The sequence below is a fragment of the Anolis carolinensis genome, unplaced genomic scaffold (genome assembly GCF_035594765.1).
Source record: "Anolis carolinensis isolate JA03-04 unplaced genomic scaffold, rAnoCar3.1.pri scaffold_7, whole genome shotgun sequence".
NCBI lineage: Eukaryota > Metazoa > Chordata > Lepidosauria > Squamata > Dactyloidae > Anolis > Anolis carolinensis.
In genome coordinates this window covers 12,215,524-12,241,564 of record NW_026943818.1, presented here as the reverse complement: position 1 = coordinate 12,241,564, position 26,041 = coordinate 12,215,524, and the positions used below count along the sequence as shown (strand labels likewise).

The following is a 26,041-nucleotide window of genomic DNA, read 5'->3' as shown; positions in this document are numbered from 1 at the left end:
CCTAAAAGACCTCTCAGGAGAGGTGTAGAGGCTCAGCCCTGTCTCAGGCTCTTGGGAAGAAGCCACGTCAACTCCTCTACGCCCACTCCTTTCATACTTACACCATAAAGTAAGAAGGAGGTCTGATCACCGAAATGTCTTCCTAAATGGAGGTTCTCCTACCTTGTCTCCATCTTCTCCTGGAGGGCCAACAGGACCTGCAGGGCCTGGGAGACCTACTGGTCCTTGGATACCATCACGGCCTGCTGGACCTTGAGGACCTTTCTCACCCTGAAAAAAAGGAGGAAAGAAATCATTGCTTGAATACACTCATGAACAGATTGCTGTCAAGTATCATGTAACACATGGAATTATGATTATTTGATATACAACAGGGGGGTTGGCAGCCCCTGTGAGCAACCTGGCTGCCATTCTTTGAACCAGCTGAAGCTTCCGAGCACTCTTCAGAGGCAGCTCCACGGAGAGCGCATTACATTCATCCAGAGGGGATGCAACCAAGGCATGGACCAACGTGGCCAGATATGGCTTCTCAAGGAATGGGTGTAGTTGGTGGTTCAGTGCCAAGTCCAGGAAGACCCCCAAACTGCAGACCTATGTCTTCAGAGGGAGTGCGACCCCCATCTAGCATAGGCTGGATCCTTATTCCCTGATCTGTCTTACGACTGACCAGAAACATCTCTTGATTGGATTAAGTCTCAATTATGTTTGACCTCATCCAGTCCATTACTGATGCCAGTCACTGGTTTAGGGTTGGAACAACTTCCTTGGCTTTAGGTGGAAAGGAGTTGTAGAGCTGGGTGTCATCTGCATACAGGTGGTACTGAAAAACTGCAGATGACCTCTCCCAGAGGTTTTATGTCTATTGATGGGGGCATGATGAGGGACAAAATGGAACCCTCAGGAACCCCATAGAACAATGCCTAGGGGTTCAAACAGGAGTCCCCCAGTGCCACCTTCTGGGTATGGCTCTCCAGGAAAGATAAGACAGTGCCTCCCAGTCCCATCCCTGCGAGGTGACCCAGAAGGCAGAAGTGATCCACTAGTGAGGCCAATTAGGCGCTCGCCTGTGGCACATTATTACCGGGGGCGCTGTCGAGGCCCCCCCGCGTGCACCAGGAGTCCCAGCCTGCCTAGGCCAAAGCAATAGCTCCGCGTGGCGCCACACAATCGACTGCGTGGATGGGTGGGCCTTCCGTTTCCGTGGGGGCGATTGGAAGTCCTGCACACATGCACAGACTCATCGACCATGCTTTTTGGGTGATGGGCCTGTGTATGCGCGCAGGCTGAAGCAATTGACAGCACAGTCGATTGGAAGTCCTGCACATGCGCACAGGCTAATTGACCATACTTGTTGGGCGATGGGCCTGCGCGCATGCGCAGGCCTTCCAATGGGTCGATTGGAAGGCCTGCACACGTGCACAGGCCCATCGCCCAAAAAGCATGGTCAATGGGCCTGTGCGTGTGCGCAGGCCTTCCAATCACCCCTGTGGATGGGTGGCTGGGGCTTCCGTGTCCATGTGTGCCGATGTGCTCACTCTCCAGGGGGCTGCCACTGCAGCCGCCGGTAGTATTTTTTGCAATTTGTTTGCGCCAAAATTCTGGTCGCCTACTCCCAAAAATTACCTCGGGACGGCTCTGCCAGAAGGAGACCATGGTCAATGGTATCAAAGCCACTGAGAGATGTTTCTCCTTAGAAGGAGGTTCTGGAGCTACAGAAACAGCTGTGAGGGCCACATGATTATGGGAGTCAACTAAGGTTCAGGACCCTTGTAGATCTTTTTGACACAGCCTGGTAAACTAGCAATTCCAGCTAGCTGACAAATTCTAATATCAACCTTCTTCCCTTTCCTTAGAAAGATTGGAAGCTACCAAAAATGAGATCTGCTCCCGTGGAGTGATGAAAAGATTCAGGAATATGGTGAGTAGAGAAAGCTGGATGGTGTGTGTGTGGGAGTGTATAAAAGATACTTCATGGGACCACAGCTCACAACAGTCCCACATTCGGTGATTTGGGGGGATTTTGTGACTTGGATTCTCCAAGAACTAGCATTGTGGAATGGCAGACTTTGCAGATGACCTCACTCAACCATGGAAATCCACCGGATGATGTTGGACAAGCCACACTATCCCAGAGGAAGGCCATTTCTTTTCATCCTGACAAGAAAAACCCAGTGATGCGTTCACCATAAGGTCTCCACAAGTTGGTAATGGCTTGAAGGCACACAACAACTAGACATCAATTGGTAGCTCTTGCTTTTGCGTGTTTACAAATGCCTCTTCCCTGTTATTCTTATATGAGCCGGGTAAAGAAATACTTCCAAAAGTTTGCTTTTGATGGACAACTGCTTCAACATTTCAGCGCCTGAGGGTCAGGATTTGAGAAGAAAAGAGTCTGTACTGTTCTCCGTTTCTTGCCTCCTCCCCATGTGGGCTGAAGGTTTGCTTCTTCCCAGAAGTACCACTTCGATTTCGTGCTCGCATCCAAGGCAACGGCAACCAGTTAGATGTCAGATAAACAACGCATTTCAGCTTTCTCCAAACACATCAAATATAAATACTTCAGTGTGGGAGTTGGTGATGGAGCTTGGAGAGGAGATGCCGGCTCAGCTGCCATCTTTCAAAAAGTCTGCAGATATACAATCTTGGGCAGGAGGAGGGAGGCAAGTGCCTCAAATAACAGAGATTCATATCTTCATGGAATGCAAAGCCATTAAGCTCATACGCTTTTGAAGACCAAGGAAAGCTACAATCACTCTGAGGGAAAACTGGAAAGCTTGCGAAACTTGTGAAATTGAATTCTGATTATGTTCTTACAATATTTTTTAAAAGTGTTGTTAATGATAAGGCCTCAAAGCATCAGATCCCATCTGGTCTTGGATGCTGAGCTGGGTCAGGCCTGGTTAACACTGAGCTGGGAGACCATAGGGTACTGTAGGTGTGCTGGTATGGCTGTACCAGAAGCTCCGACTTTATTTTCTTGCTGCTAATGTTTGCAATCATAGGACAGGCTGCCTGTCAATCATCAAGTTTGGTTCTGCCCCTTGTTCAGGGCTCTGGGAGGGCCCAGCTCGTCCCGTAGAAAAGCTTCATATCTCAAGAACATCCAGGGATATAGAACATCCGAGAAAACAGAAATGGAAATTCCAGGGGAAAAGGTCCCAAAGGCTCTGGCTGAGAGCACACAGCTTCTCAGCCTCACAGCTCCTGAGGGAAACAGCCCTAAAGTTTCCAAAGAGAACAGCACCACAGACCCACGGAACCCCAGCTGAAACATCTACAAGCCTTGGTTGGTAGGTCCACTCGATACCCAGACACATTTGGAATCGGTAGTGGGTCCTACATCAGCTAGGCCCATATCATAGACAGCCTGGGAGAAGTTATAAGGGGGTTTTCACAGTTATCCAAAGCCAATTGCCTGTCCCCTGGGGACAAGACTGAATGGGCCAACAGTTTATTAAGGAAACCTTGAAGTGTTATTTGACTCCTTGAGGATTTATTATTTGTTCAACAATAAAGACTTTGTTATCTCATTAAAGACTCAAAGGTCTATCCTTTTCAGGAAAATCCTCAAGAACCTCTCTTTGAGGCGCCCTGGCTTCCCGCTGGGCATAAATTATACGTCCTATACAAAGACAATAGTTACAGGCCCAGCGCGTGACAGAACAGTAGGCTGTATTACAGATAGAAGGCTGTCAGAACAACCTCTGAGTATTCTTTACCCAAGAAAACCCCATGAAATATATAGGGGCACCATAGATTAATGGGCAACTTGAAGGCATCTGAATCTACCTGGTCCTGGAAGCTAAGTTGGGACAGCCCAGGGCTTGTTGATTCATCTGTTGACCCTACTCTCATTCCCATTTTGAAAAGAGGCAATTGGCCTTTCCAAGATTGTCTGCTATTCAAATATGAGACTTACCGGGGCTCCCTTCTCACCAGCAGGACCTGGTGGGCCTTGAGGTCCGGGTCTTCCTGGTAGACCAATTGGACCAGCAGCTCCGGCAGGACCTCGTTCACCAGGAGAACCCTGAATGGAGAGGACAACAAGAAGGTTGAAGACCCAAGTCTACTAAGATTATCCATGAATGCCATTGTGGAGTTCAATCAGTATATTTATTAATGTTCCGACCAATGGTCATCTAGCAACATCTAGCAAGCATCGATACAAAACACTGTAACATCCTGTTGGGGAGTATAATTTGGAGGAAGGAACTGGAGACACCATCCATGCCTAAGAAAACTCTAAGAATTTGATGAAGTCTATGGGTGGAGTATCCATTCAACAAAATAATTGGGATCAGAAGTATTTTGTATTTCAGATTACGGAATATAGGCATACATATAATGAGATATCTTGGAGATGGGAGTCAATTTTCAATTATTTTGCATTGGTAGATATTAATGGAATGAGGCTCTCCAGAAGTTAAACTGGATTCCTCCTAGCTTTGAGCGCTTGCTTTGAACAGAAAAGCGGCCACAACTTTCCATACACTTTGTCACTAAGAGTCCAGACAATATTTATACTTACCGCTGGTCCAGGAGGACCTGGTGGTCCTTCATTGCCCTTCAACCCAACAGGTCCCTGTGGGCAACAAGATGAAAGAAGAAGAAGAATAGGTCATCCAGTACTCAGAAAATGGGTAGTAGACCAAGAGAGGAGGATTGACCGTTGACCTCCCACAGAGAAAGCTTAACTTACAATTGGACCAGGAAGGCCTCGGTCTCCAGGGAAGCCTCTCAAACCAGCTGGGCCATCTTTCCCAGGAAGACCAGCAGGTCCTGGATCACCCTGCAAGGAAAAGCTCATGGTTCAGAATGGAAAGGACATAATAATAATAATAACATGCCCTGTCAGAATATGTAAAGCAAAGTGAAGAACCTGCTTTGATTGAAGTCAAACATCAGAAACTCCTCAAAGCACAGCAGACAAAAAAATCAGTACAAGAAAACCGCACTACAAACTAGAGCTGAGAGCTGGCACAACAAAACATTGCATGACAAAATTGAAGGAAAAGCTGATAAGGAGAAGACCTGGCTATGGCTCACAAATGGGACCCTGAAGAAGGAGACAGAAGGCCTGATCCTTGCAGCCCAGGAGCAAGACAAATGCAATTAAGGCCAAGATTGAAAAATCAGCTGATGACCCAAAATGCAGACTGTGCAAGGAAACCGACGAAACCATGGATCATCTCCTCAGCAGCTGTAAGAAAATCGCACAGACAGACTACAAACAGAGGCACAACTATGTGGCCCAAAGGATTCATTGGAACCTATGCCTCAAGTACCACCTGCCAGCAGCAAAGAACTGGTGGGATCACAAACCTGCAAAAGTATTGGACAATGAGCACACAAAGATACTGTGGGACTTCCGAATCCAGACTGACAAAGTTCTGGAACAGAACACACCAGACATCACAGTTGTGGAAAAGAAAAAGGTTTGGATCATTGATGTTGCCATCCCAGGTGACAGTCGCATTGACGAAAAACAACAGGAAAAACTCAGCCGCTATCAGGACCTCAAGATTGAACTGCAAAGACTCTGGCAGAAACCAGTGCAGGTGGTCCCGGTGGTGATCGGCGCATTGGGTGCCGTGCCAAAAGATCTCAGCCGACATTTGGAAACAATAAACATTGACAAAATTACGATCTGCCAACTGCAAAAGGCCACCCTACTGGGATCTGCGCGCATCATCCAAAAATACAACAACACAGTCCTAGACACTTGGGAAGTGTTCGACTTGTGGTTTTGTGATACGAAATCCAGCATATCTATTTTGTTTGTGGTGTCATAATAAAATAATAATAATAATAATAATAATAATAATAATAATAATAATAATAATAATAATAATAATACTTTATATTCCGCTCTATCTCCCCAAGGGAACTCAGGGCGGATCACAGTAGTCATACATGGCAAACATTCAATGCCGTTTGGAGACAGGACAGAACAAGACAGACAGAAGGAGGTATGTAGTCTTGAAGTCCATTTTTATGGTGCCTTGGAGGTTGAGGTTGCGCTCAGATTCGGTCACAGGGGGTGCTGTTGCTCCATTCTCTATGATGAAGAGCCATCAGGACTTCCTCCTTGCTCTTTGCTCCTTCCTCTCGGTCACCATTCACCACATTTCTGGTCTTGTTATTTATTGTATTGTAAAATATCTCCCCTGCAATTTGCGGTACTTAATTTCTCTACTAACAGCTTATAGACTGTTTTCGAACTGCTTAGGTAAACAGTGAGCTGGGCTTGACGGTCGAGTGCTCACCCCAACCAGGCTTTGAACTGTAGATCTTATTACTGCTGGTGCTTCAGCCCAGCTCAACATCTCCGTTTTCTTTCTTCAATGCTGTCACATAGTCACTTCGATCTCGTTTCCCCATCCCAAATCACAGAATGGATGCCCATACCCCCCACAAACGTCAACCAAACCAGACCTACCTTTGTTCCCTCCTTTCCAGCCAGACCAGGGAGTCCTTGTTCACCTGGGGGTCCAGGAGGGCCAGGGTGGCCACGTTCTCCCATTGGACCGGTTTCACCAGTAGGACCCTTTGAGGGAAGACAAAACAAGGAATCAAAAAGACTCCCAGATCTACTCCTTACTCCATAGAATCGTAGAGTCCAACCCTGTGAATGAGACCACTCCTAGAGCCCTGGTCACGTCTTACGAGTAACTCAAGGTTTCCTTGAGTGAGTAAGTCCACCTGAAGTATAGTCTCCCTCTTTTCCTACTGCCTTCCACTTTCCCTAGGCTTCATTGTCCTTTCCAGTTGTCTTCTCATGAGATGTCCAAACTATGACAGCTTCAACTAAGTCACCTTCACTTCTAGTGAGATTTCAGACTCGCTTTGGACTCAGACCCTTTCAAGGTAAACACAGAGCTGCCTCGGGAAGTCCACCGAGACAGAGACGTTCGCTCGTTAAATTTGGTGAAGATTAACATCGAATCTCTATGGGATCCCGCCATTCCTCAAGGCCTCATCCTACCACTCCTCTTCCAACAACGAGCAAAACCATGAAGCTCTGAATGATACCTCAGCAATGCCCCCTGTTTCTGAAGATTACGACAATTATATTTTAGTATCGCCCAAAGTAATTACCAGGCGGGCGATGTTTACAACTCAGAAACCAGACAAAAACATGTATTTATCATATGAAACAGAATTTATTTTGTCACTCATTTGGCATGAAGAAACCCCACATGTCTAGGTACTTGGATGAGCTTCCATCCCCGCAAAATCTGGGTAGCCTTGGGGTCGGGCTCACCTGTGGAACCACAACTCCAGGAGGTCCAGGGGGTCCTGTCTTTTGTCAATCATTTGGTAGGAGAACCCCCCAATGTCTAGGTAATTGGATGACCCTCCATCACGCAAAATCTGGGTAGCCTTGGGGTCGGGCTCATCTGAGGACCCACAACTCCAGGAGGTCCAGGGGTCCTGTCTTTTGTCACTCATTTGGCAAGAGAACCCCCCCCCCCATCGTCTAGGTAATTAACTGACCCTCCATCCCCACAAAATCTGGGTAGCATTGGGGTCAGGCTCACCTGAGGACCCAAAACTCCAGGAGGTCCTGTCTTTTGTCACTCATTTGGTAAGAGAACCCCCCAACGTCTAGGTAATTGGATGACCCTTCATCCCGCAAAATCTGGGTAGCCTTGGGGTTGGGCTCACCTGAGGACCCACGACTCCAGGAGGTCCTTTTTGTCACTCATTTGGTAAGAGAACTCCCCAACATCTAGGTAATTGGATGACCCTCCATCCTGCAAAATCTGGGTAGCTTTGGAGTCAGGCTCATCTGACGACCCACGACTCCAGGAGGTCTTTTTTGTCACTCATTTGGTAAGAGAACCCCCCCCCCCCCCGACGTCTAGGTAATTGGATGACCCTCCATCCCCACAAAATCTGGGTAGCTTTGGGGTTGGGCTCATCTGAGGACCCACGACTCCAGGAGGTCCTTTTTGTCACTCATTTGATAAGAGAACCCCCGAATGTCTAGGTAATTGGATGACCCTCCATCCCCGCAAAATCTGGGTAGCTTTGGGGTCAGGCTCATCTGACGACCTACAACTCCAGGAGGTCCTTTTTGTCACTCTTTTGGTAAGAGAACCCCCCAACGTCTAGGTAACTGGATGACCCTCTATCCCGCAAAATCTGGGTAGCCTTGGGTGTGAGCTCACCTGAGGACCCACAACTCCAGGAGGTCCAGGGGGTCCTGTCTTCCCTTGGAAACCCTGTGAAAAAACGAGATATTGTCATTTCGGATGCAGAAAAAAATGCTTCATTGTACCGTCTCGAATGATCCGGTTGACTTAACAAGCCGCTCTGGCGATAAGAAGGCTTATCATCTGGGAAGGAACGAGAGGAATCCCAAAGGACAGCGGAAGAGGAGAGAGCGAGTTATCTGAATATTCGCAGGAGAGCAAACATGAAGGAGATTGGAGACGACATGATGCTTTCTGTTGGATGGGTGAGAGAAGCAAAGGGATAGGACGGGTTTGTACTACAGCTCGGAGAAACGTTTTCCCTGGCGAGCGAGAAGGTAATTTTCTTACCATAAATTCCCAAATCGTTGACATAAGGATATAAATCTTCTGTATTTCAATTGTGTGAGTTTCCTTCCCACCGAGTGTAGTTTTTTTAACCTGAATATTTCATTTGCATCAAAATGACACATACAAACACACACAGAGTCAGTGTTTGTATGCGGCTATATTTCTTTCTGGTTGGCTGCCACTTCCACAGGCCAATGCGACCCACAGGAATGACGGACCTGGACCAAACTTGGCACACAGAACCCCCATGACCCACTTTACATCCTGGTGTGGTTTAGGGGGAGAATGGACCATGGATGATGGGAATTGTAGTTCTCCTTTCTCCAGTGACCACTGAACCCAGCCGACCTCAGATCTGGCACACCAACTCAACATGGCCAGCTGTGAATACTATAATCAATAAACACAGATGTCTATTCTAAACAATGTCAAAGAGATACGCAAACACTATAAAGGTTCAAAACATATGCTATAAACACAGTATGTGTATATTCTTCAGGACTCCACAGATTTTGAAACACTTGATATCCTTTTATATGTCTACTAGCTTTGCCCGGCCACGCGTTGCTGTGGCTTATGCTTTCAGAGTGTTGTTCTTTATTTACTGTCCTGATTTTAGAGATTATATTGTTCTGTATTATTATATCACAGTAATTATTACATATTATATTTATAATCTTATATTATCTGCTTAGAACTGGATTATATGAGGCCCCTTCTCCACAGCTGTATAAAATGCACACTGAAGTGGATTATATCGCAGTGTGGACTCAAGATAATCCAGTTCAAAGCAGATAATATAAGATTATAAATGGGTTATATAGCTGTGTGGAAGGGCCTTGAGTCTACACTGCCATATACTGTAATCCAGTTAAAATCTGATAATCTGTATTTTACAGGCAGTGTGGAAGAGGCCTAAGTGAGGCCTAACTCTGCCTGTCCCCTGGGCTGAGTGGGTTGCTAGGAGACCAAGTGGGCGGAGCTTAGCCTTCTAACTGGCAGCAATTGGAATAAAAACAATTATTCCTCTCCCTCTAATTAGGACTTTATTTTTCTTTTCTTTTTATTATATGAATGTAGAGGCATGGGTGAGGGGTTGTGCTGCCAAGTTTAGTGCTTCTGGGATGTGTAGTTTTGTTGTTTTGTCCTAGGCCGAAATTTCATTACTCTTTTATATATATAGATTTTCACTAGGTCTATACAAATTATGTTATATCTTATAAAGAGCACAATATTAGATCATTTTCCTTTTATCTTTTAAAGAATATCTGAAGCAGAGCCAACAATATAGAAATTTAAAAACATTTGCCACTTACCAGAAGAAGGGTTAACTGAAACTGAAGTAAACCCGGGAACCAGTAGTAAACAGCTTTTTTTGACCTACTCAGAAATGGCATCTACGCAAAATCTGTTCCCCTGGCTTGGGAGCTTACTCATGACAAACTGGATCTACTTCCTATAGACTGCAATTCCAAGAGATATCTTATATCCTTGGCGTCTTCAACACAGGATCAAAGATCTTTATCTCAAGGTTTATCTATATCAAGTGTTTCAAAACCTGTGGAGTCCTGAAGAATTGCTCTAATATTATAGAGACGCTGAGTCAATTTGACTCCATGCCAGGTTTAAGCCAATTGAGTTTATAATTGATGCCTTTAGTTTCACATTATATTAGCATATATTATTTTGTAAAGGTTGAATGTGCATGATACACTAATACATATACTGTGTTGTTTACAAAAACCAGTTGGAGTCCTGAGAAATTGTTCAAATACCGTATACTCTATGTTGACTCCATTTTGCATTTAAGTCTCTAAGATTTCAGTTCTTGAAACATTATATTCCGTAAGATACTGCTGTGTATTACAATAGTTGACTGTACTTTATCATTGTTGTGAACACTTATATGAATGTCAAATGTATATGATGCTCTGATACACATACTGTACACATAGAATATGTTTTGAACCTTTATAGTGTTTGCGTATCTCTTTGACAACTGTGAATACTGGCAGGTGTTTGGGAAGATTGCCCTTGGAATCTGGAAGTTGTAGTTCAGCCTTATCCAAACCCAGCTGATGACAGATCTGGACCAAACTTGGCACACAGAAACAACATGGTCAACTGTGAATACAGGTGGGATTTGGGGGTGATTGCCCTTGGAATCTGGGAGCTGTAGTTTACTCTTATCTAGAGAGTAATGCAGTTAGACGATGTTCATCTGGACCAAACTTGGCACACAAACCCAAAATGGCCAACTTTGAATACTGGCACGATTTGGGGAGGATTGACCCATGATTCTGGGATTTGTAGTTAACCCACACCAAACTAATAATACCTAACATCCAAAAATAAAATCAATGCCTTTTTCTAATAACCTGGGTAACGCTAGTATGTGTATAGATAGATAGATAGATAGATAGATAGATAGATAGATAGATAGACAGAAAGATAGATAGATGATAGATAGTAGACATGTCCAAAAATCGTTTTGAATCGTATATCGGAATTATTTCAGATTGTTCTCGCTTTTTGATACGCATTCCGAGACATTATCTCACAGCGCAACCAGCAATGTAATTCGAACCATTGTTGGCCCATTCTCTAATTGTCTCTTAATGTTTCGTTAATCCCCCCCCCCCCCAAATTTTTAAAATATATTTAAAAAAATATTTTAAATTTTTTTTGTTTGTTTCTGCAACCTACCTAGAATGGGAGCTTAGTGCAGCCTAACATGGCTGCCGCTCCCCGGCCAATCAGAAGCTTCCACAATGGACGCAAAGGTGGGGGCTAGGGTTGATGAGGATAGCTCAAGAAATGAGGGCAGGAGAGCCCTGTAAAAGTCCCCCCCCGGTTCCTTTTTTTTTTTTGCGATTGCGCATGCGCATCCCCCATTTTAGAAACATTTAGAATCATTACAAATTTTCGGAAATATCTGAAATTTTTGGGTGAAAAAATCGGAAATACTTTCTATATCAAAGCGCCAGCGCCCCCTACTTTAGAAACGAGAACTGAAACATTTTTTCAGCAATTGGACATGCCTAATAGATAGATATTTCACAATTTTCCATATGTCAGGACATCTCCATATTCCCATGTAAACCCTTGGCCTCCAATAATGTTTTACAATCTGGTGCAAAACCAAGGTAGTTCTGAACTGCAATGTGAAGACCACCATTGGAAGATCTCAAGATCTCTTACCGTTTCACCTCTCTGCCCAGGATGGCCTGGAAGTCCATCTTTTCCTGGTGGGCCCTACAGAAAACAATCGGTTTTCAATAAGTTTTTGTTGGATTTTAAAAATCTCGAAAGCAATACTATGACAATACTATGGATAAAACAGTACATGATGAAACACTGAAAAATTATACTTACTGGAGGTCCTTTTGGTCCGGGAAATCCGGTCGGACCTTGTGTCCCTGGAGGACCCTTGAAAGAGAAGAAAGAAGATGGATTACAGTATGTAAAAAAAAATTTAGTTCCTGGGCTATACATCTAATTTTCTAATTGGTTCTATCATAAAAACATGGAAAAAGTTGAATAAACTGCAAAAAAAAAAAAAGCATCTACTTTGAACCCTAGGAGATACCTGGTGTTGTCTTTATGGATGTCCACCTAAAGTTGAAGACCCAATCAAGCAGATTTCTTGTGGTTTTAGTCACTGTGTAACCCAGATTTGGACACAGTGTGATTTACCTGGAACCAGACACTAGATTCCTATTGATGCAGGCCAAAATCTCATTGGCTTTTTGAGCTGTTGCATCACATTGTTGGCTCATGTTTAATTTTTTGTCCTCCCATTATGTATGACACAATTTATATCTTCAAAACAATGGTATATTATTATTGTTATTAATATGGACGCCATCGGGATTTGTAAAAACGTTGGCACTTTTATTGAAAACATGATAGATCACTGGAAAACTGAACTGTTTGTTGGAAATGAAAGCTATGGACTTGTCAACATCAGGAGAGGAATTTTCCAGGGAGATTCATTGTCCCCTCTGCTTTTCATTATTGCCATGATCCCTCTGTCAACAATCTTACAAAAAACAAATCTCGACTATCAAACATCTAAGAATTCTCACAAAATTTCGCATTTGATGTACATGGATGACCTGAAGCTGTATGAGAAAACGGAAACAGAAATCCAGTCTCTGACCAACACTGTCCAAAGTTTTAGCACTGATATCAGCATGGAGTTTGGCTTGGACAAATGTTCGACAGTGGCATTGAAGAAATTCTCTTTCCTCCGTTTCCGATGATGGGCAGGAATGATCCGTTTAGTCCAATATCACTATCAAGAAGTACATTATGCCCCATGTTCAATGTTCTAACCCTTCATCTTTCATCTTACCCTTTCTCCGGGTGGACCCGGCGGGCCGTCACCACCAGAGTTTCCCTAAGAAGGAAAAAAAGAGGCAAAAAAGTATTAAAACAATAAATTACCAATATCCCGAAGGTATTACCATCAGGAAAAATCATCTCTGTAATCACTCAATGCATTCCTATGGGATTCACCCAATGCATTCCTATAGGGATTCAGCCAATGCATTCCTATGGGGATTATTCCAATGCATTCCTATGGATTCACCCAATGCATTCCTATGGGGACTCAACCAATGCATTCCTATGGGGACTCACCCAATGCATTCCTATGGGGATTCACCCAATGCATTCCTATGGGGACTCACCCAATGCATTCCTATGGGGATTTACCCAATGCATTCCTATGTGGATTTACCTGATGCATTCCGATGGGGACACACTCAATGCATTCCTATGGGGACTCACCCAATGCATTCCTATGGGGACTCACTCAATGCATTCCTATGTGGATTTACCCAATGCATTCCTATGTGGATTCACCCAATGCATTCCTATGGGGATTTACCCAATGCATTCCTATGTGGATTTACCTGATGCATTCCTATGAGGACACACTCAATGCATTCCTATGGGGACGCACCCAATGCATTCCTATGGGGACTCACCCAATGCATTCCTATGGCGATTTACCCAATGCATTCCTATGGGGACTCACCCAATGCATTCTTATGGGAATTCACCCAATATATTCCTATGGGGATTTACCCAATGCATTCCTATGGCGACTCACTCAATGCATTCCTATGGGGATGCACTCAATGCATTCCTATGGGGACGCACTCAATGCATTCCTAAGGTGAATTCTTGAATCGATGTTTCTCCGCTTTTGCACCATGAAAGGCATGGATACTGCATTGGGAACAATGCTCAGCCGTAAATAAAGGCGCATCGCCTCTTTCTCCCCCTTCCTTGTGACTTATAAACAGGAACGGCAACCAAACCGTAGAGGAGGTGTGTCTGTTTTACAAGGGAGGATAAATATTGTGAGTGGATAATGACTTCTGCGGAGAGATTCATGCCGCTGCCGAGCTGCTGTAATTAGCTAAAAGTCACAGCGATGGAAACCACAACCGATAACAACAAAAGACGGGGAGGTTCTCTGAGACTGTGCGTTACATCTTCACCTTCCAGATCTTTGGGATGTCAGATTTCATTTGAATGGCACACTATGTACAACTGTTATATGTACAATTGTTATATCCCAGCCTCCTTTGGGCTCTGAACCTGGTTCAGAAATGAACTTTCACCAGGATGAAGCTTACTCTGACTTTTCACCCAGATCTCCTCCAAGTTCCTTCCAATTACAGACCCCAGCTGTGGATAGCTCCGAAGCTTCCTTAATTGGGAGAGATACTGATAACACTACTCCCGTGGAAGAACCAGATGTTTCAAGCTCCCCAGGGAATGTATCCTTTAACAGGAGACAGTCTTTCCAGCAACAAAGATCCCAGACACAGCAGCTTCGCAGGAGTCAACGATTGGCATTTAGAGGCGATACTGGATAGCAGATTGCTTTGGGAACATTTGGGGAGTTGGGTTCCCTTGGCTGTTATTAGACCTAACTTCTATAAAAGTGTCTTGCACTGTGAACTACTTGTGGTGTCAACGTTCCTTGATTTCCAGTTCCTTGATTTCTCCAAGCCGAGTTTCCTGTTTCCTGGCGGCCAAGCCGAGCTGCGACTCCCGTTGTAAATCCGGAGTGAATTCACGTCCTTGCCTTGTTCCTGAATCCAGATTGCTTTTAGCTTAGTCTTTTTGCCTGCCTTATAATCCAAGACTTTTCAGTGACTTTGGACTTTGTTATTCACTCCTGCTTCCTTGTTGTTTTCCCCGCTCAAGAACTTTTCAACAGTTTTGAGCGTGTTTCGGTTTCTGGACTTTGGACAATAATATTGGACATATCTCTTCAATGCTTTGGACTAATTCATACCATTCCTTAAAGGACTATTGCTCATTCGTCCTTTCCACTTATTCTTTCTTGAATTTATTATTGTTTTAATAAAGATATTTTAAGATTATTGGTCTCTGTTTGGTTTCCAGTGTTCAAGTTGCCTTGGGGCGTTACATAAATAATGTAAAGGTCCGCCACTTTTGAAGTCTCATCTGGTTTCAATCTGAGGATCCAGCACTGAAATTTCAGGGTTGGGGGACAGTTCTGAGCTAGCAAACCTAAGTACATTCCAAAGTGAAACAACTGCACTTTGCAGAGGTCTAGAACAAAATTTGGAGATGAGAAGCCCAAGACTTCCTTCAAGATACCTTTGGTCCTGGTTTCCCAGTGATACCTCTCTGGCCACGTTCTCCTCGGGGACCCTGGAGATGATGGTTGGGGAAGAAGAGAAGTCATTATTAAGATACAACAACCATGGTTAAAAGAGACCACATGGGTCATCCAGTACATGCCATGTAGGAAGATCCAATTCAAGCTCTTCCACCAAACGGCCATCCAGACTCTCTTTAAAGATCTCCACCACACTTCAAGGCAGTCTACTCCACTATCCAACAGCTCTGGCTCTCAGAACGTTTTTTTCCTAATGCTCAGTTGGTATCTTGATTTTTGCAATTTGAACCCATTTTTCCTTGACCTTGTCTCTGGAGCTCCTCAATGTGACCTCCTTTCAAATACTAAACATGACTATCTCACCTTCTCCATGACCTTGTCTCAGGAGCTCCTCAATGTGCCCTCCTTTCAAATATTTAAGCATGATTATCTCACCTTCTCCATGAACTTGTCTCTGGAGCTACTCAATGTGACCTTTTTTCAAATACTAAACATGACTATCTCACCTTCTCCATGACCTTGTCTCTGGAGCTCCTCAATGTGACCTCCTTTCAAATACTTAAGCATGACTTATCTCACCTCCATGACCTTGTCTCTGGAGCTCCTCAATGTGCCCTCCTTTCAAATACTTAAGCATGACTATCTCACCTTCTCCATGATCTTGTCTCTGGAGCTTCTCAATGTGCCCTCCTTTCAAATACTTAAGCATGACTATCTCACCTTTTCCATGATCTTGTCTCTGGAGCTTCTCAATGTGCCCTCCTTTCAAATACTTAAGTATGAGTATCTCACCTTCTCCATGACCTTGTCTCAGGAGCTCCTCAATGTGACCTCCTTTCAAATACTTAAGCATGACTTATCTCACCTTCTCCATGACCTTGTCTCTGGAGCTTCTCAATGTGCCATCCTTTCAAATACATAAGCATGACTTATCTCACGTTCTCCATGACCTTGTGTCTGGAGCTCCTCAATGTGACCTTCTTTCAGATACTTAAGCATGACTATCTCACCTTCTCCATGACCTTGTGTCTGGAGCTCCTCAATGTGCCCTCCTTTTAACTATTAAACATGACTATCTCACCTTCTCCATGACCTTGTCTCTGGAGCTCCTCAATGTGCCCTCCTTTCAAATACTTAAGTATGACTATCTTGTCCCCGCTCAACTTCTCTTCTCCAAGTTAGACTTTCTTAGCTCCCTAAGATGTTCCTCAGAGGGATTTATGACCTTCAGACCTCTGACCCTTTTGTTTATCATCCAGCTTGTCCACCTTCTCCTTGAATTGTGTTGCCCATAACTGGACACAGGACTGACTTCCCTCAATCCAGACACAAAGCTCCTATTGATGCAGCCTGGAATTAGATTCTTCGCTGCTGTATCACACTGTTGACTCAGGTTCAGCTCATGGTCTACTAAGACACCTAGATTTCTTTCACCCATGGAGTTTTTTCAAGCCAGGTGTCACCCACTCTATAGCTGACCATATCATCTGAGGAGCAATTCTTTGACTACAAAAGATGGAAATATAAGATCTCATACCGTCGGTCCTCGTTGCCCTCTTGGTCCCGGTTTTCCAGGGGTTCCCTAGAATAAGAGAAAGAGTGGAAAAGGAGGGATTACTTCAGTGGTGTTTTTGAGGTATCCTGGTATCCTAATATTTGAAGAAGCACTTCATCCTATAGTCCAGAGGTCTACAGGAGGTGTCCTTCTACTTCTACAACATTTTCTAAATGAAAAGGAGGCCATGTTGAGACAATGCTCTTGTAGATAATCTAGTATCAATCTCAAGGGAAATGGCAGGATAGGGAAGACTGCGGAATCAAAAAGGACAGTGTAGAAACGGGGGGACAAATACCTCCTAGATTTTTTGTTTTTTCTCCACCACAGACATCCCAGTGTTTCTTACGCTCTACATCGATGTGAAATTTCCCAACCCTTAGACCTGATGTGTTTGTGCTGGACTGTGTCCCTCTTCTTATGAGCTGTTCATTGACCATAATAAAGTATAGAAATTGCATTATTTCTCACCCGTGTGCCTTTCTCTCCGTTGGCTCCCGGAAACCCTGGAAATCCAGTGGATCCCTAGATTTAAAAAAAGGAAGAAGAGCAGAAAGGGGAGTCAATGAGAATGAACCATACTTCAAGCATTGCATCGTGAGACATGAGGTCCAAGAACCCAAATTGTTTGAGCAGTTTCCCACTTGATCCAAACGAATAAGGAAATGGCCTTCAGTGCCTTCGAGGTCAGACCCAATGTTTTGCAATGATATAAAATGACAAAATCAATGATTCCTCTTTGAGAATTGTTTCAAGCTGTGGGTTGGTGGAATCCATGGCTACCATGGATGTTTACGTCGCATTTCCGGATGTTACATTACATTTGTACCTTCTTTTTTGAGTCTTCTTTTATGCATTTCATCTTTACCCAATGGAGATGTTGTACAGGTACGTCCAATTTAGATTTGCTTTTTTTTGGAACCTTGAAAAAGTCATTTTCAAGCTAGAATTTGAACCTGCGTTTGATTGGCGCCAGTCCTGTGTGTATTTCATTGCATGTACAGTAGAGTTCCGATTATCCAAGATAAAGCGGCGGGCCCAATCTCGGATAACCGAACTGCTCGGATAACAGGGAGGCCCGGTTTAGAGAAGCCCTGGTGCGTGCTTGCTGCCTAGTAACACGCACTGGGGCCTCCCCAAACGGCCGCCGGGTGCCGGGCAAAGGGAAGAGGCACTCTTTCCTCTGTCCAGCACCCCATTTAGGGAGGCCCCGGAGCCCAGCCTCGCTAAGGAGCGAGCAAGCTAGTGAGCAAGGGTGGCCTTTGCCGCCCTCCTTCATTTGCCCGCCCTCCATCCTTCAGCTCCATCGCCATGCTAGGTCCAGCATCACTGGGGCCCGGCCTGGCGAAGGAGCGAGCAAGCTAGTGAGCAAGGGATGGCCTTTGCCGCCCTCCTTCACTCGCCCACCCTCCATCCTTCAGCTCCTTCGCCAGGCCAGGTCCAGCATCACCGGGGCCCAGTCTGGGGAAAGAACGAGCAAGCTAGTGAGCGAGCCTTTGCCGCCCTCCTTCATTTGCCCGCCCTTTATCCCTTGCTCACTCACCCGGATGGATTCCAGCAGCACCGGGACCTGACAGGGTGAGTGAGTGAATGAGAGAGCGCGGGGGGGGGGGGGGGGGAGGACTTTTGCCTCGGATAATACAGACTATTTATTTATTTATTTATTTATTTATTTACAGCATTTATATTCCACCCTTCACATCCCGAAGGGGACTCAGGGTGGATCACATTACACATATAGGCAAACATTCAATGCCTTTTAACATAGAACAAAGACAAGACAAACATAGGCTCCGAGCGGGCCTCGAACTCATGACCTCCTGATCAGAGTAACTCATTGCAGCTGGTTACAGCTGGCTTGCTCTCCAACTACGCCACAGCCTGCGCCACAGCCCGAGCCCATCGGATAAGCGGATAAGACTATCGGATAAGCGGAGCTCGGATAAGCAGGATTCTACTGTATTTCAATAGTGTTGTGCTACATATCTTTGTTCGAATTAAATACAAATAAATAATTATTTTTTTTAAAATAATTTTTATTAAATTTTGAAAGTAACAATAAAATGGGTTAGGAAAGTATGGGGGGGGGAGAAAGGATGGGGGGTAGGGAGGGGATGGTAGAAAGTAAGGGGGAAATGGGTAATAAGGGTAGGGGGGGTCAGGGTCCTTGTCGATTCCTGACTTCCATTCTTCTCTATAAAGTTGTCGTAACTATTTGTATTATTTATGTTGTTGGTATCATTCTTTTTTTTTTTTGTGTCGACAGTTGACACTTCTCCTTCGCGTTAAGGGCTTTATAACAATATTCTAACTTTTTCTTTCTTCATCCAGTCCAATCTATCCCTTTTTTTGGCTTATTTTGTGTTGTTGATAGCAGGAACGTTAGGTAGTCCATATTCATTATATCCCATATTCTTTTTATCCATTCTTCCACTTTGGGTATTAATTTCTGTTTCCATAATCTTGCAAGAACTAATCTGGCAGCTGTTGTTAAGTGTGTAAAGATTTTGTCTTCATTCTTTCCCCATTGGTTATTCGTCATGCCCAATAGAAAGAATTCTGGGAGTAGTGGTATTTTTATCTTTAATATTTTTTGACATTTGTCAAATAAATAATTATTAAAATAGTTTCAAAGTTTGGCCATGGATGCTGAATCGAAGGATATGGAGGGCCCTTTGGATTAGAACATTTTCCTTTGCAATTTGGGAATGTTATATATATTGACGACTTCGTGCAATGTTTTTTATTGCGTCTCATCTTTGGCGGGATGCCTTTACGGCTGAGTGCCTCGGCGCAGGTGTCGCCCAGGTATGTTGCCACCAAATCCGAGCGGTTGCTATTGGAAACGGCAGAGCATCTGTCAGAGAAGGAGGCAGGATCCAGAACAAACAGACTAATAAATTGAATTGGCAGAAGAGCCTTTGCCTTGAAGGTTGGCGAGCTGCGAACGAGCGGAAGGGCCCGCTAAGAAAGGTTACGCCAACCGAGGAGGGCAACGGAGGAAACCAAGCAAACACCCGCAGCGGAAAAGGAGCTTTGGCGGTTAATTATGCCCCTTGCTTCAAACGAACCTATTTTTCTGAACATTAAACATGAATAATAAAAGCCAACAGTGGGGAATAACAATCGAGAGGGGAAGTAAACATGAACAAAAAAGGATACCGCATTTCTTTGATTCTGATGCACTCATATAAACATCTCTCAAAAGGGAGACTCGTGGATGATAAGATATCTATACACATAATAAAAGTGAAAATATGTCTGTATGTGTGTAGCTGGGGTGTCCATTTATTTATGTATTTATTTATTAGCAACATTTATATCCCGCCCTTCCCACCCCGAAGGGGACTCAGGGCGGCTTACAAGTTATATATACATACAATCTATATATATAAAAGGGTAATGAAATTTCGGCCTAGGACAAAACAACAAAACTGCACATTCCAGAAACACTAAACTTGGCAGCACAACCCCTCATCCATGCCTCTACGTTCATACAACAAAAAGAAAAGAAAAATATAGTCCTAATTAGAGGGAGAGGAAGAATTGTTTTTATCCAATTGCTGCCAGTTAGAAGGCTAAGCTCCGCCCACTCAGCCCAGGGGACAGGCAGAGTTAGGCCTCACTTAGGCCTCTTCCACACTGCCTATAAAATACAGATTATCTGATTTTAACTGGATTATATGACAGTATAGACTCAAGACCTTTTCACACAGCCCAGGGGACAGGCAGAGTTAGGCCTCACTTAGGCCTCTTCCACACTGCCTATAAAATACAGATTATCTGATTTTAACTGGATTATATGACAGTATAGACTCAAGACCTTTTCACACAGCCCAGGGGACAGGCAGAGTTAGGCCTCACTTAGGCCTCTTCCACACTGCCTATAAAATACAGATTATCTGATTTTAACTGGATTATATGACAGTATAGACTCAAGACCTTTTCACACAGCCCAGGGGACAGGCAGAGTTAGGCCTCACTTAGGCCTCTTCCACACTGCCTATAAAATACAGATTATCTGATTTTAACTGGATTATATGGCAGTGTAGACTCAAGGCCCTACCACACAGCTATAGAACCCATTTATAGTGGACTTAATGTCATGGGAAAACCTTTACCCTTTACCCTAACTACCACCAATTCTTCAATACTTTATTTCCCATACCACCATACTACGCCACAGCAATGCGTGGCCGGGCACAGCTGGTCTATATATATAATAATGTAATGTACGTTTGTGGGACTGAGTAAACAACAAAACCACTGAGCCAAATCACACCAAATTTGGCCACAAAAGACATAGTCATCCCATCTATGTCTTTCAAACAAAAAACCTAGACAAATAAAGTCCAAATTAGATGCCGAGGAAGAACCGTTTTCAACCCTGGCTGCCAGTCAGAAGAATAGGCCCTGCCCCTTTTAGGCCCCGCCCACTTTGTCTCCTAGCAACCAACACTCTGAAAACAGGGGAATTCCAGACAGGAAACAATCAGGGCCAGCTAACACCTCCCAACAAAGGATTCCCCTAGGAATCCCATTTAGGATGATGCCACAGCAACGCATGGCCGGGCACAGCTAGTACTGTATATACTCGAGTATAAGCCTAGTTTTTCAGCCCTTTTTTAAAGACCCCTTTTTTCAACTAACCCTGGCAACGCCAGGTACCCAAGGTAGTATATATATATATATATATATGTGTGTGTGTGTGTGTGTGTGTGTGTGTGTGTACGTATAGCTATATCTGTTGGTAGTACTGAAATTAGTGTATGTCTTACAGTCAATGACATTTTAGATGTGAAGACATATGAGCAATGAAAATTCCGATTTCCAAAATCCAGACAAGAGCATATTTTGTGAACATTACACAAAAAAGGAGAAGGAAATATGGTTAATTAACAATAATTTCCACTTCTGAGCATTCTGAGCGAAAGCTACACAAGGGTTTCCTAGTGAAGTAATAATCTTAGGATTATTACACGCACGAAAAAGGAAATACGGATAATGAACAAAAATTCACATTTCTAAGCATTTTGAGCGAAAACCAGATAAGAGGGAATTTCTTGTCGAAGGCTTTCATGGCCGGGATCACAGGGTTGTTGTGTGTTTTCCGGGCTGTCTGGCCATGTTCTAGAAGCATTCTCTCCTGACGTTTCACCCACATCTATGGCAGGCATCCTCAGAGGTTGTGAGGTATGGAGAAACTAAGCAAGGAAGGTTTATATATCTGGGTGGAGGTAAGAACTCTTGTCTGTTGGAGGCCAGTGCGAATGTTGTAATTAATCACCTTGATTAACATTAAATGGCCTTCCTGGCCTCACATCCTGGCCTGGGGGAATGCTTTGTTCAGTGTCATTAGCTGCCCCCTGATTGATTCATGTCTGGAACTCCTCTGTTTTCAGAGTGTTGCTTCTTATTTACTGTTCTGATTTTTGAGTTTTTTTTTTAATACTGGTAGCCAGATTTTGTTCTTTTTCATGCTTTCCTCTTTTCTGTTGAAGTTGTCCACATGCTTGCGGATTTCAATGGCTTCTCTGTGTCGTCTGACACGATAGAACAGTAAATAAGAAGCAACACTCTGAAAACAGAAGAATTCCAGACAGGAATCAATCAGGGGCAGCTAACGACTCTGAACAAAGGATTCCCCCAGGCCAGGATGTGAGGCTGGGAAGGCCATTTAATGCTAATCAAGGTGATTAATTACAACATTCGTACTGGCCTCCAACAGACAAGAGTTCTTCCCCCCTTATAAACCTTATACAGTAGAGTCTCACTTATCCAACATAAACGGGCCGGCAGAATGTTGGATAAGCGAATATGTTGGATAATAAGGAGGCATTAAGGACAAGCCTATTAAACATCAAATTAGGTTATGATTTTACAAATGAAGCACCAAAACATCATGTTAGACAACAAATTTGGCAGAAAAAGTAGTTCAATACGCAGTAATGCCATGTAGTAATTATTGTATTTATGAATTTAGCACCAAAATATCACGATATATTGAAAATATTGACTACAAAAATGCGTTGGATAATCCAGAACGTTGGATAAGCGAGTGTTGGATAAGTGAGACTCTACTGTATTTATAAACTTCCCTTGCTTAGTTTCTCCACACCTCACACCCTCTGAGGATGCCTGCCATAGATGTGGGTGAAACGTCAGGAGAGAATGCTTCTGGAACATGGCCACACAGCCCAGAAAAATACAACAACCCTAAGAGGGAATTTCTTGTGATGATTACACACGAAAAAAGAAGGAAATACAGTAGAGTCTCACTTATCCAAGCTTCACTTATCCAATGTTCTGTATTATCCAAGGCAGTCTGCCTTTTAGTAGTCAATATTTTTGCAGTAAATCTTGCAATATTTTGGTGCTAAATTCGTAAATACAGTAATTACTACATAACATTCCTGTGTATTGAGCTGCTTTTTTGTCAATTTGTTGGAAAACATGATGTTTGTAAAATCATAATGTAATTTTATGTTTCATCGGCTTTTTTCTTAATCCAACATTTTCGCTTATCCAAGGTTCCGCCGGCCCGTTTATCTTGGATAAGTGAGACTCTACTGTATGGTTAATTGACAAAAAATTCACATTTCCAGGGATTCTGATTGAAAACCCTGAGCTTCTCACTCGGGGAGTTTCCTGTGATTTATTGCAAAAAAATAATAATAGTAATACAGTAGAGTCTCACTTATCCAACACTCACTTATCCAACGTTCTGGATTATCCAACGCATTTTTGTAGTCAATGTTTTCAATATATCATGATATTTTGGTGCTAAATTTGTAAATACAGTAATTACCACATAGCATTACTGTGTATTGAACTACTTTTTCTGCCAGATTTGTTGTATAACATGATGTTTTGGTGCTAAATTTGTAAATACAGTAATTACCACATAGCATTACTGTGTATTGAACTACTTTTTCTGCCAGATTTGTTGTATAACATGATGTTTTGGTGCTTAATTTGTAAAATCATAACTTAATTTGATGTTTAATAGGCTTCTCCTTAATCTCTCCTTATTATCCAACATATTCACTTATCCAACATTCTGCCGGCCCGTTTATGTTGGATAAGTGAGACTCTACTGTAATAGAAACGTTTGACAGCAACTCCAAAAATGAAAGCGGTGAGGCGGAGCTGGTGGGTGCCTTTCATCCTGGAAACTGGGCCATCGCTTTCGTGGCTCGGCCTCATTAGCTATTCTGCTTAATTAATTATCTAACGACTTGTACTGACAGCAATGTGGGATTTTTTTTTTTTGGTGTTCTCCTTCCTCCTGGAAATGCAGAGGGAGGCAATCCTTGGCATCATCAAACGCTTCCCTCCGAGCGGCCCGGGACGCTTTGATTTCCTGTTCCCTCCGGGAGGATCTCTGCTCAATAATTCAAGAGCGTGATCACGCAGCTTCGCACCAGAAGCTCTCAGTTTGAAGGGCCCGCTTATTATGAGCATGTTTACCCCGAGATTCCTCGAAATTTGCCAAGACGAGCAAAATCAATTTGACCTAGATTGCTAGACGTACGTGTTTGATTTCCTGGATTGTGAGTCGTTAGTGTCGAATTTCGCCAGCGGTAAATAAAGTCAGCCCTCCACACTGGTTGTGACGGCGCGAGTGGCCCCATCTATATGTCGAACTGTAAGTTGCAAGATTTGAATTGTCGATTTAAATAAATTTTTATTGAGTGGAAGTTATGCTCCCCCTCTATTCTGCCTTGGTCAGACCACACCTGGAATCACACTGTGTCCAATTTTGGGCACCACAGTTGAAGGGAGATGTTGACAAGCTGGAAAGCGTCCAGAGGAGGGCGACTAAAATGATTAAGGGTCTGGAGAACAAGCCCTATGAGGAGCGGCTTAAAGAGCTGGGCATGTTTAGCCTGCAGAAGAGAAGGCTGAGAGGAGACATGAGAGCCATGTACAAATACGTGAAGGGAAGTCAAAGGGAGGAGGGAGGGAGCTTGTTTTCTGCTGCCCTGCAGACTAGGACACAAGGGAACAAGGGCTTCAAACTACAGGAAAGGAGATTCCGTCTGAACATCAGGAAGAACTTCCTCACTGTGAGAAGGGCTGTTCACAAGTGGAACTCTCTCCCCGGGCCGTGGTGGAGGCTCCTTCCTTGGAGGCTTTTAAGCAGAGGCTGGATGGCCATCTGTCGGGGGTGCTTTGAATGCGATTTCCTGCTTCTTAGCAGGGGGTTGGACTAGATGGCCCATGTGGTCTCTTCCAACTCTACTATTCTATGATTCTATGTTGCAAACATAAAATAGTTAGGTTTCTAACTGCCAGGTTTCTAACTGGGGCAGATTACAGGGCGCGCTCAACGCCGCTGTTTAAAGAGCTCCACTGGCTGCCATTTATTTTCCGAGCCCAATTCAAGGTGCAGGTTATCACCTACAAAGCCCTTAACGGTTTGGGACCCACCTACCTTCGAGACCGCATTTCCCCCTATGAACCCGCACGACCTCTTCGCTCGTCGGGGGAGGCCCTCCTCTCGCTTCCACCAACTTCGCAGTTGCGGTTGGTGGGGACGAGGGAGAGGGCCTTCTCCGCCGTGGCCCCCCGGCTCTGGAACTCGCTCCCCAGGGAGATTAGGCAGGCCCCTACCCTACTCTCATTCAGGAAGAGCCTGAAAACTTGGCTATTCCAGAAGGCCTTCGTTGACTGATCCTTGTGGGATCATGTTATTTACCTATTAAGCAGTAGACCCTCTGGATTGTTTTTAGGATTCATTCAGCACTTTAAGTATTACACCTGCGGTTGTTAAATAAGTAAATATTTTATCTTCGTTCTTTCCCCATTGCATGTTGGACATCCCCAATAGGAAGTATTCTGGAACTAAAGGAATTTTTATTTTTAGAATCTTCTGACACTTGTTATGTATCTCTCTCCAAGAGGGTTTTATTTTTTCACAGGTCCGCCACATATGTAGATAGGTACCATCTCTTTTCCCACACTTCCAGCATTTGATATTCTTATCTTTTGCAAATTTTGTAATTTTCTTCGGTGTCATATGCCATTGGTAAAACATCTTTAACCAATTTTCTTTTAGGTCGTAGGCGTATGTATAATTTGAATTGTTGTATCATACCTGATTTTGCCTTTACCCTGTAAATGTAGTTGGATTGATTGGTTATTTATAGCTGTCAATCAATGTTGTAGGATCTGACCAGTCTAGGAACTGGGCAGTCTGGGCCCATAACCAAATGTCAGAGCAATTCGCAGCGCAGCAGTAGTTGGATGGAATCAGTGGAACGC

General features: G+C 43.9%; 1 protein-coding gene across 2 annotated transcripts in view; it reads right to left on the bottom strand.

Moving 5' to 3' along the window:
• col5a1 (collagen type V alpha 1 chain) overlaps positions 1 to 26,041 on the bottom strand; it is a 180,029-nt gene that overhangs the window by 31,984 nt on the left and 122,004 nt on the right. For both annotated transcript variants that reach the window (XM_062960419.1, XM_062960418.1), the window contains exons 32-43: positions 17,246 to 17,299; positions 16,757 to 16,801; positions 15,198 to 15,251; positions 12,907 to 12,951; positions 11,925 to 11,978; positions 11,751 to 11,804; positions 8,175 to 8,228; positions 6,440 to 6,547; positions 4,700 to 4,789; positions 4,529 to 4,582; positions 3,920 to 4,027; positions 163 to 270 (exon numbers count right to left, since the gene is read on the bottom strand). In XM_062960419.1, the coding sequence (XP_062816489.1) occupies positions 163 to 270; positions 3,920 to 4,027; positions 4,529 to 4,582; positions 4,700 to 4,789; positions 6,440 to 6,547; positions 8,175 to 8,228; positions 11,751 to 11,804; positions 11,925 to 11,978; positions 12,907 to 12,951; positions 15,198 to 15,251; positions 16,757 to 16,801; positions 17,246 to 17,299 (828 nt within the window). The remainder of the gene's footprint in view (positions 1 to 162; positions 271 to 3,919; positions 4,028 to 4,528; positions 4,583 to 4,699; positions 4,790 to 6,439; positions 6,548 to 8,174; positions 8,229 to 11,750; positions 11,805 to 11,924; positions 11,979 to 12,906; positions 12,952 to 15,197; positions 15,252 to 16,756; positions 16,802 to 17,245; positions 17,300 to 26,041) is intronic.